The sequence below is a fragment of the Callionymus lyra genome, chromosome 5 (assembly GCF_982586985.1).
Source record: "Callionymus lyra chromosome 5, fCalLyr1.hap1.1, whole genome shotgun sequence".
NCBI classification, from domain to species: domain Eukaryota; kingdom Metazoa; phylum Chordata; class Actinopteri; order Syngnathiformes; family Callionymidae; genus Callionymus; species Callionymus lyra.
Window position 1 is genome coordinate 6891883 of NC_141822.1, and position 12680 is coordinate 6904562.

Sequence of the window (12680 nt, forward strand, 5' to 3'; positions counted from 1 at the left end):
CCAGCTGAAATATCGCTCCGCTTTGTTTATAACACGAGTCCCATGGAGGTGGAGACTTCCAAGATTGATGACACGCGGTGACAAACAAACAAAATGATTGACCAATCACAGCAGAGTGGGTGTGGTTATGGTCAACAAGATTTAATCTCCAGAAAAACAAAGTGTTTTCAGTGGGCTGGGCTTAAGATGATTTTGTAACGTCATTATTTCAATGAAAAAAGAGTGTTTTGTACAAACACACACTGATGATACAATAGAGTCACACATCACAACAACAACACACACACACTGATGATACAATAGAGTCACACATCACAACAACAACACACACACTCATGGCACAATAGAGTCACACATCACAACAACAACACACACACTGATGATACAATAGAGTCACACATCACTACAACAACACACACACTGATGATACAATAGAGTCACACATCACAACAACAACACACACACTGATGATACAATAGAGTCACACATCACAACAACAACACACACACTGATGATACAATAGAGTCACACATCACAACAACAACACACACACTGATGATACAATAGAGTCACACATCACAACAACAACACACACACACTGATGATACAATAGAGTCACACATCACAACAACAACACACACACTCATGGCACAATAGAGTCACACATCACAACAACAACACACACACTGATGATACAATAGAGTCACACATCACAACAACAACACACACACTGATGATACAATAGAGTCACACATCACAACAACAACACACACACTGATGATACAATAGAGTCACACATCACAACAACAACACACACACTGATGATACAATAGAGTCACACATCACAACAACAACACACACACTGATGATACAATAGAGTCACACATCACAACAACAACACACACACTGATGATACAATAGAGTCACACATCACAACAACAACACACGCACACACTTTCGTTGAACTTTGAAGGGGCATCAGTTTGTTATTTAAAGGATGATTGTTGTACGAACCCACCTGACCTGGAGTGAGAGTAAATGGATGACGATGGTGGAGGTCGAACATCTGTGGCTATAAAAGTATCATGTATCACCCCCTCACCCCCAACCCCCCCCCCGTGCTACTATCAAGACCTACTCAAATTCAAATCCAATTCATCCTGGTTCACATATACAGTATATCTATCACCCACCATCGTGCAGTCACTTAGAAATAGTCCAAGTAACATGAAGAGTTTAAATTTAGACTTCAATCCCATACGCCTGAACCCTTACGCTCCTTACTGTGGACCATTTATTATGAAGTGCTCGGCTAATGGACAGCTTCCACCGGCTGACCCTCGCGCACCTTCAAATATGAATTCCTCATCCTCTTCCCTGAGCCACAGGGTTCAGAGGCTTTTCTAGTAGAGTGTAATGATCCGTGGAAATTTGAAAATCGCCCATACGTGATGGAGCTAAAGGTTCAGGAGGTTCTTCTCCAGACGCTCTTCTTCTGCTTTTGCTTCATGGCTTCGATGAGCTCATGGATTGAAGAAGGAAAAATGTCATGTTTATGTTGTTATCGTGAACCATGTTTTCAAAACTAGTTTTCTACTTCGACTCAAGTCAAGTTTTGCTATCATCCTTTTTTAGTCTTGAACTGTGAAAAGAACCAATTCTTTGTCCAGAATTTAACCCTTTTGTAATCTCAGGGTCAAGGTGACTCGGAGGCCTGAAAACAAATGTGTTTGAGGCATCCCTTGGAAGCCAAGAAGGTTGTTCATCTTGACCCTGAGATAACACAAGGGATACCACAAACACATTTTGTGTCAACCTTTTGGGTCACCTTGACCCAGAGACAACACAAGGAATACGACAAACACATTTGGTGTCAGGTCTTTGGGTCACCTTGACCCTGAGATAATAGGATCAAAGCGACCCAGACTCCCTAAAACAATTTTTTTTAGTTTGAGGTACCCCTTGGAAGCCAGGGAGGTCATTCTTTTTGACCCACAGACAACAGAAACACATTTGTTTTAGGGCCTCTGGGTCACCTTGACCCTGAGATAACACCAGAATATATTATTTTGTACATACAGTACTGTCCTGTACATACAGGAAACTAGATCAAACCACTGGTCTCCCATAAAAAAAATCACTAGCCTTCATCCATGATGCCTTATCCTGGTCCAGTACTTTACCCTCAAACTTTCGAAACAATCCTCAGTTTAAAACCTTTAATGCAGGTCTCCCAATCTAGTGGTCCTCGGTCCCTTGGGACCTGATATTTGAAGTACAAGTACAATTTACTATTTTTACAATGTCTGATCATTGCGAAATAAAACACTAGTGATGTGTTGATGATGCTTCATGAAACAGTGTCATGTTGTTCAGAGGTCAGTAGGTGGCGCCATCAGTTTAAAAAATGATGTTTCATTATAACAGTTGTTCACAACATAGGAAAATAGTGCAGAGAAGCCATCTAGTGGACTCTGAAGATAATGACACTGTTTCATGAGGCTTCATCAACACATCACTACCATCTAGTGGACTCTGAAGATAATGACACTGTTTCATGAGGCTTCATCAACACATCACTACCATCTAGTGGACTCTGAAGATAATGACACTGTTTCATGAGGCTTCATCAACACATCACTACCATCTAGTGGACTCTGAAGATAATGACACTGTTTCATGAAGCTTCATCAACACATGACTACCATCTAGTGGACTCTGAAGATAATGACACTTTTTCATGAAGCTTCTTCAACACATCACTACCATCTAGTGGACTCTGAAGATAATGACACTGTTTCATGAAGCTTCATCAACACATCACTACCATCTAGTGGACTCTGAAGATAATGACACTGTTTCATGAAGCTTCATCAACACATCACTACCATCTAGTGGACTCTGAAGATAATGACACTGTTTCATGAAGCTTCATCAACACATCACTACCATCTAGTGGACTCTGAAGATAATGACACTGTTTCATGAAGCTTCATCAACACATCACTACCATCTAGTGGACTCTGAAGATAATGACACTGTTTCATGAAGCTTCATCAACACATCACTACCATCTAGTGGACTCTGAAGATAATGACACTGTTTCATGAAGCTTCATCAACACATGACTACCATCTAGTGGACTCTGAAGATAATGACACTGTTTCATGAAGCTTCATCAACACATCACTACCATCTAGTGGACTCTGAAGATAATGACACTGTTTCATGAAGCTTCATCAACACATCACTACCATCTAGTGGACTCTGAAGATAATGACACTGTTTCATGAAGCTTCATCAACACATGACTACCATCTAGTGGACTCTGAAGATAATGACACTGTTTCATGAAGCTTCATCAACACATCACTACCATCTAGTGGACTCTGAAGATAATGACACTGTTTCATGAAGCTTCATCAACACATCACTACCATCTAGTGGACTCTGAAGATAATGACACTGTTTCATGAAGCTTCATCAACACATGACTACCATCTAGTGGACTCTGAAGATAATGACACTGTTTCATGAAGCTTCATCAACACATCACTACATAAAATACATTATACAGGTTTGGTATATGTGTTATGATTTATAATTAGTTTTTAAAACTTGTCAATCCGTCCAAACCACTGCTTTTCTTTCTTCCTCTTGTTTGGTTTCTTGACAAGATGCTTCATATTATCACGCCGAGCGACTCAACTTCTCCATTATTCATATCTTGCTCTTTTCTTTCCGCCCGGCGGTCGCCCGACTCTCCCGCCGTTGATTCGGCTGAGCCCGATGTTTTTCTTATTAAGTCGGCAAAGTGTAATGAATGTGAACACAGCGGCTCCGACGAGACGAGGCGACTCGTGCTAAATGAAGAATTAAGATGTAGGCAGCAGAAGAGATAGTGCTGGCGTTGAGACGGCGCTTCTTCGGCTCACGGCTAATTTTAGCCTTTCAGGGCAGAGCGTTATTTCTCCCCGAGGACGAGACGAGCCATGAAGGCATCTGAGCATCAGATCTGCCTCTTGTTCTCTCATCTGTTCGCAGGACACTGTCCTTTTGTGCTGAAAGGTCACAGGACGGACACAATAGTCAAAGGTATAAAGGTGGGCTGTACACGGTAAAAACTGTGTCAGGTATTCATTAAAATGTACTCATTTGAAAATATTTCACTATTAATTTTCATTATTTTTGTAATTTTAATATTATAATTAAATATATTTAATCATATTTATCAAGTAAATTATATAAATTATTATTATTATTATTATTATTATTATTATATTTATCCGAAACCCGGACAAGCAGAGGACGACGTAACAGAGTAAATAAAACAAGTAGAAAATTTATCAACTTTACTCATCAAGAGGAGTTGATTTGAAGTATTTTGACAATTGTTTTTGGTACAGATCAATAAAATGTAATATAAAATACAGTAGCGACCAATCAGCCGTCACTAAAGAGGGCAGTCTTGCAGAAATAGGAATGGGGCATCATGGGAGTTGGCCGTTTTCTTGGCACCATATGTTAGGTGGGTAAGTTAATTCATACTTTCAATAAGAATCTGGAGTTGTTTTTTTCTAAAATTTTGTATTATATTATTACAGTATTATATTATTACAGTATTATATTACTATAGTATTATAGTTTTGTATTATTATGTATTATAATGTAATTATATTATTATTTTCTATTAAGCATTTTGGTATTTTAGAATTATTTTATTGTAGTATAATGGTATTTCTGTATTATAGCATTTTAATATTATAGTGTTGTATTATTAAATTATTACGGTATTATATAATTACATTATTTAAGTATCATAGTATTTTTGTGTTATAGTATTTAATTATAGTTTTATATTATTATATAGTATTATATTAGTATTATATTATTGTAATAGTATGTTATTTTGTTTTTTTACAAGTATTTTTCCTTCAGATACTTAAATATAAATTAGCTTTTCTTGTGAAATTGACTTGGAAATACTCAATACATATTGTCATGATACAAAAATCAGTTGATTTTCTATTGTTAAATCCAACACGTGAATGTATTTGTTTAAGGTCAGTTCATATATTTAATACTTTTTCAATCTAAATGAAACCTTAAATGTATTTCTTTTTATTATTTTCTTACTTATGAGTCACTTTGCTTTAAGAATGTGGGTGTGTGTTAGGGTGAGGGTGAATTTAGGTTTGAGGGTAAATTTGAGGTTGAGGGTGAAGGTGAATTTAAGGGTGACGGTGAATTTAAGGGTGAGGGTGAGTGTGAGTGTGAGATTGAGGGTGAGGATTAGGGTGAGTGTGAGGGTGAGAGTGAGAATAAGGGTGAGAGTGAGGGTGAGAGTGAGGGTGAAGGCGTCATACCATCTCACCCGAGGGACCAATTAACCGGTCATTAACTTCCTGGTCAGTACAATAAGAAGTTTATAACGTTTGAAAAGCTCCATCCTTTAAAAATAGCCTTTTATTAACCCCTGAAACATCCATTCATCACCAGTAAGTGGGACGAGGTAATTAGGCAAAACCCACCAATCAGCAGCTCTCGTTGTTTGTGGGAAGGAAATTGAACTTAATTTGAAGGAAGCTCATGGAACCTGGGCGAGCGTAATAGGATTCTCATGCTAATGAGGAAGTCTTTATTAGCGGCGGAGTCGACCAGGCATGAGTCGATTCTGCGAGATGCCATCTTAATGGAAGTGTTACTCCGGCAGATGTGCTCACTCACCCAACTCATGACTTTCTCAATCTGCAACACTTTTAAACACTCTTGCTGTAATCTGGGAGGAGGTCCTCGTGGACTCTTACACTAAGATGTACTTTTTAGCTGTTTGTTAACAGAAACCCTTGATCTAAAGCGTCGATAAGAACTATTTTAAATGCACCTCGTAGCAGAAAAGTGATAGTAGCATAAAAGTGTTTCAAAATATAGTAACAAAGTCAACATTACTACTGTCTCTTTTTTGCCAACTGAAATTGTAATTGCACTGTCAAAAACTAATGTTAAATAACTTGTTTCTAAAATGTATTAGATAGATTAGTAAGTAAGTAATGGTTATTTCTAAAGCCCTTTTCTAGACCAGGGTCACAAAGCTCTTTAACAATCAAAACAATACACAGTTAAAATATATACTTCTAAAGATCGAGACACATAAGACAAACACAGGAGTCTCAGGAAATCAATGAAAAGTCACGAGTCTTCAGATGTTTCTTGAAGGAGTCAGTAGATCATCAAACACAGATGTTTCTTGAAGGAGTCAGTAGGTCATCAAACACAGATGTTTCTTGAAGGAGTCAGTAGATCATCAAACACAGATGTTTCTTGAAGGAGTCAGTAGATCATCAAACACAGATGTTTCTTGAAGGAGTCAGTAGATGATCAAACACAGATGTTTCTTGAAGGAGTCAGTAGATCATCAAACACAGATGTTTCTTGAAGGAGTCAGTAGATCATCAAACACAGATGTTTCTTGAAGGAGTCAGTAGATCATCAAACACAGATGTTTTATGAAGGAGTCAGTAGATCATCAAACACAGATGTTTCTTGAAGGAGTCAGTAGATCATCAAACACAGATGTTTCTTGAAGGAGTCAGTAGATCATCAAACACAGATGTTTCTTGAAGGAGTCAGTAGATCATCAAACACAGATGTTTCTTGAAGGAGTCAGTAGATCATCAAACACAGAGATGGTTCCAAAGCTTAGGAGCAACAGTCTGGAAGGATTTCTCTCCTCTGGTCCTGAAGTTCAGGAACCATCAGTAGATTCTGATCCACAGACCTCAGAGCCCGAGCTGGGGTGTAAGTCTGGATCAGATCACTGATGGAAGGTCTGACCATAAATAGATCTGAAAGTCAGAACCAGAATTTTAAATTGATCCTGAAAGAAACTGGCGAAAAGAAAGTGAAGAGTTTGAAGGAGAAATGTAAGTTCTTCTACTAGAGTGGCTCAGAATTCTGGCTGCAGAGTTTTGTATCAACTGGAGGCGAGACACATCCTTCTTGTTAAGACACCAACATTTAAGATATACTTTATTTATCCCTCTGGAGATCTCCTTCAGGAAATTAGGTTTTCAGTACTCCGCAGACAATAGAAGGTACAGAAGTTTCCTGAAAGAAATAATTAATAATAAGAACAAAGTGCAAAAATGCAACAAAGTGCAAATATAGAATATTTATATATCAAAGGAAATAACACAATGACCTAAGAGGATAACAAATGTTTATATAAAATAAAAATAGCATTTCAAAGCCACTTGTGACAATACACATTGTTTTACGAGTAATTTAAGTAGTAATGGGTTCATTATACTTCATGACAAAGCAGAAAAACTCCCTTCACGATCCTGTCCTGGTGGACGAGTGAAGCCTCTGCTGTTTAAATAAACCATGTAGTATCTAACAAAGTATTGGCCTTTAAAAATGTCAAGTTCAAGAACAGAGCCTCGGCTCGGTTCAGTCGTGTCACATATATTTGAATATTGCAAATGAGATCTAACGCTGCTTCTCTCTCGCTTCCCTCCACAGATTTTCCATATGACCTATGACCTGGCTAGTGCGGTGGTGAGAATATTTAACTTAATAGGGATGATGCTGCTGCTCTGTCACTGGGACGGCTGCCTCCAGTATCTGGTGCCTCTGCTCCAAGACTTCCCCCCCGACTGCTGGGTGTCCCTAAACGGTATGGTTGTAAGTATTGCTCTCTTTTATACTTCTTTCTTGTTTCAAGGTTATTTTATGTATTGATGTACTGCGATGTTACTTTGACGGTAATGTAGCCATATTCCATGTAGCAATAGATGTTTTGAGGGTAGCAGTTTTGACTGTAAAACAAAATAACATTTTTCTTTTTATTTAAAAACTTTGTTCAATTATACAGTGTTTGTTCATTTTTGTGTTGCACTTACACTTCCGACCACTAGATGGCCACAGTCATTAAATCAATGAAAAGTTCTAATCTAATTTAAAGCGGATCTTTGGACATATTTTGTGAATGAAAGCAGTAACAACCTCGTCAAGTACTTTGTCAAGTACTTCGTCCCACTATGGTGACTGGCGCGGGATACTACGGTGATTCACGGAGTAATTCTACAAGAATCAGAGCGTTCTACGCTGATTGCGGAGTTATAATACCGTGAATCGTGGAGAAATTGGGGATTCATGGAGTAATACTATGAGGAATCTAGGAGTAATACTATTAGAATCCAGGAGTAATACTATTAGAATCTAGGAGTAATACTACGGGTACATCTTGCATACATGTATATTTGACAATGAAATAACTTGAACTTGAACTTTAACTTGAACGGGTACTCATGGAGTAATACTTTGGAAACTCGCAGAGTAATACTGCTAGAATCATGTAGTAATACAACGGTGATTGCGGAGTAATACTGCCGTGAATCGTCGAGTAATATAATGGTGAATCGTGGAGTAATAGTACGAGAATTTTGGATTAATACTACGCATACTCGCAGAATAACACGACAAGTATCGCTGAGTCATACTACGGTGATACGCAGTGTAATATTACGAGTATCTCTACTTTGGTGTCTAGCAGAATAATACTAGGAGAATCTCAGAGTAATACTATGGTGACTCGCTAAGTAAGTAATAAATCAAAGCAGTGACGACTTCATCAAGAGTCATGTGGTCTGTAAATTCTGCAACAGCAGAGTCAAGTACTGGACAATACTACACATATATACTTGTTACTACACTTTCACAACACCAGAGTCAAGTACTGGACAATACTACACATATATACTTGTTACTACACTATCACAACACCAGAGTCAAGTACTCGACAATACTACACATATATACTTGTTACTACACTATCACAAGACCAGAGTCAAGTACTGGACAATACTACACATATATACTTGTTACTACACTATCACAACACCAGAGTCAAGTACTGGACAATACTACACATATATACTTGTTACTACACTATCACAAGACCAGAGTCAAGTGCTCGACAATACTACAAACATATCCTACAGTATCAATACATTCTATGCACCAAAATAAAAAATATTGCACAGAAAAACGAGGTAACTAGAGAAAAAAAAAGTACATTCAGAACAAGTTCATCTACTGAAAGATTAGACGATCAATTGAGCTAGACTTCTGTCCGAGATATGAGAATTTCTTGAGGGATTTTATCATGAAAGGGACCCTGCAAAGAAATATTTGTCATATGTAAAATAATAATAATTGATACATACATAAAAAAAGAAACAAGTAGTGGAAAAATTAAGTCATCATAGGTATTTTCTGTGTGTATGATTTTTCATAGTTTTCATAGTTTATACCCTTCTGTTATGGAGGTTTAGGCATTTCGTTACAATATATAACCTGCTCTTGAATGCACCGCAGAATTCCCAACGTCATTGAACGCATCATCCAAGTGTAGCAAGAGTCGCAGCTAAAGTTGACGGACGTCAGAAATCATGTTTCTTCGAGTCTAAAAGCAGGAAAAGCACAAGAATAAATCGCCTTCTAAACTGAACATTGATCCGGTTTTACGTTACGACTACTGATCGTATCGTTGCCCCTTGTATCGTGATATGTATCGTATCGACAGATTCTTGTCAATACAAAATCCCAATGACTCTAATGCAGCTCAAAATCCCCAAGAAGAAGTCATTCATTCAGTCTCGACCCAGATTTAATCCCGACCTGCAGAAGTGAGGTCGTAAGAACCGAGGTCTACGAATACTTTGAGAAATACCCGGACGTTCCTGGAAGCCGCGGACAGAAGGTTTGCCTCACTTAAGAGCAGAAGTAAAAAAAAATCGACCATATGCCGCGTCCAGGTCGTCGTCCCTGCATGTGGTTCAGTAGCTCGGCTTCCAACGATGACACACTTCCTCAGGTGACGTCGTCAGGGCTGCTGCAGTGGAAAGCTCCAGGTTTTCTAATGAAGAGTTTGGCCGGAGAACAGTGACTCAAAGCAGGACGACTGTGGAGTCGAGCCCCGCGGCGTATTCTCCGTCGCTGAGGAGGGGGCGTCATGTTCATGAAGAACTCTCTGAGAATCAGTGGAATTAGGTCCAATTAAATCAACCGCTGCAGTTTACAGAAGTGTTTATTATACACCAGCCTTTACTTATAGTTATTTTAGTCTTCTACTTTCAAAAAAACATTATAAAGTTATATTTACATGACAATCTTTGGAAGTAGATGAGTGTCAACAGAATATTGAATGGTTGAATTTAACATATAGAATGTTTTAACTTGTATTTCTTTATTGAAATGTTACATTTGTTTTTTAACCATTTGTTTTATTTATAATTTTATACAATTTTATCAAGGTTAATTTAAAGAATACTTATATTTCCATTGAAAAAAACGTTTTACAAATTTATTTTGATGTTTAAATTTAAATAATTAAAAATTTTCTTAATTCCATTTTTTTTAAATTCTTAGCTTTTTTAATTTCATATTGTCTATAATTATAATAATTATAATAATTATAATAATAAAATAACTTTGTTATTGTACTGAATTAAGTAAGCTACACATTTTAATCCCTTGAAAAAAGGTTTATTATGATTGCATTATGATAGTATTTTATAAGACTTTAATCTTGTAATAAATGATTTAATATGTCTTCAATCTCATAATAAAATGAACGTGACGTTAATCTCTTAATACATATATATTTTTATACAACTTTAATGTAATATATTGTATATGAATTTAATCTCTTTTATGCTTTATATAACTTAAATCTTATAATAGATTGATTGATAGATGTATTTTCTATGATGTTAATTTCTTGATACATATATATATATATATATTTAAACAAATTTAATCTCTTAAATAAATGTATTTTATATGATGTTAATCTCTTAATACATACATATTTTTAAACAATTTTAAACTAATAATAAATGTATTTAATACAACTTTAATCTCTTAAAAAATGTAGTTTATATAAGTAAGTAAGTAAGTAATGGTTATTTCTAGAGCGCCTTTATATGACTTAATCTGTCAATACAAATATATTTTATACAACTTCAAACTCATGATAAATGTATTTAATACAACTTTAATCTCTTAAAAAAAGTATTTTATATAAGTAAGTAAATGTGTAATGGATATTTCTAAAGCGCCTTTATATGACTTTAATCTCTTAATACATATATATTTTATACAACTTCAAACTCATAATAAATGTATTTAATACAACTTTAATCTCTTGAAAAATGTATTTCATATGACGTTAATCTGGTTGTATACTGTATATATTTATCATACAACTTTAATTTTGTAATATATTTTACATGACTTAAATAGTGTTTTAAATGTTATTTATACAACTTTAGTTCCGTCATAAACTTATTTTAAATTTTTATCCTCATAATAAATGTGTTGCATTATATTTATTTATTTGTTTAACTTGAGTGACCTATTACTATTTATTGGTAACTTTTTTAGTTGAAGATTTTTAAATCTCAAGGGAACCTTTGATAAGCGAATTTAAAAAGACGTTTTTATCAAAGTAGCAATCGAGCCGTTTCGTTTGAGTTCAGTACTGATCAAACCCCCATGACAAAAAGTTCTTCTCCCCCGCCCCGGAGCTGGTGTTGGGGGGGTCACATGGGACGTGTCTGCGGCTCGTGAGTGTGAAAAGAGCTGCTGGGTATCTTGGATCGTAAACACTGGCCTTCTCGTCTCCGTCTCCGGCGGACGTTTGTGCTCTGCATCTGTGCCCACGAGCTTCAGGCCTGGAGGTGCGAACGTCGGCTCGTCTCATCGTCACGACTCGGACCCTCCGGTCTCCGGCTCCGAGTCCGAGGCCGACGAGTCGCCTAAATGGGCAGAATTCAATCAAACATGCGTCGTTGATCCGAAGCGACATCATCCATCTCTTGTTTGCAGCCAAACGATTGCGTCGCACAAGAACTTCCCTCGTAACTGTCACAACGTTTTTTATCGTGCGGACAAACACACGGGATGTCAGACGCACATCACACACACACACCGGATGTCAGACGCACGTCACACACACACACACCGGATGTCAGACGCACATCACACACACACACACCGGATGTCAGACGCACGTCACACACACACACACCGGATGTCAGACGCACGTCACACACACACACACCGGATGTCAGACGCATGTCACACACACACACACCGGATGTCAGACGCACGTCACACACACACACACTGTATGTCAGACGCACGTCACACACACACACACAGAGTGACTCTTTTTTGAGGAGAATGCAGGAAAAAAGTGCATCAGTGTCATCAGGATTTTTGGTTGAATTTAATGTTGACCATCTTGAAACTTTGTTAAATATATATATATTTTTTGATAAGCATTGAATTTTCTTATCATTTAATAATTTGATTATTATCTCATTTGAATAAAATAAAATAAAAATTACACAGAAAAACTAAAATATCAATAAAATTTCAATATCAATTTTCTAAATTCCTTTTTTTTTATGCGGTAGCCTTTTAAATTCAACATACAAATGTTGGTGTAACAAGGTTAAATGTTACTACAGGATTTCAAGATAGTATTTGATTAAGCATGATTTGTTTATGTGTTGTTTATATTATATAATAAAGACTTTATTTCAAATCAAAATCTGATATAAATGGACATGTTTCACAGAATAATTAAATAAGATACTTTGAAAAAC

The 12680-nt window shown here is 36.7% G+C and overlaps 1 protein-coding gene across 1 annotated transcript in view; it reads left to right on the forward strand.

Annotated features, from left to right (window-relative positions):
* hcn1 (hyperpolarization activated cyclic nucleotide-gated potassium channel 1) overlaps positions 1-12680 on the forward strand; it is a 111662-nt gene that overhangs the window by 45313 nt on the left and 53669 nt on the right. Inside the window, exon 3 of the mRNA XM_087790638.1 lies at positions 7525-7686. Within this exon, the coding sequence (XP_087646764.1) occupies positions 7525-7686 (162 nt within the window). The remainder of the gene's footprint in view (positions 1-7524; positions 7687-12680) is intronic.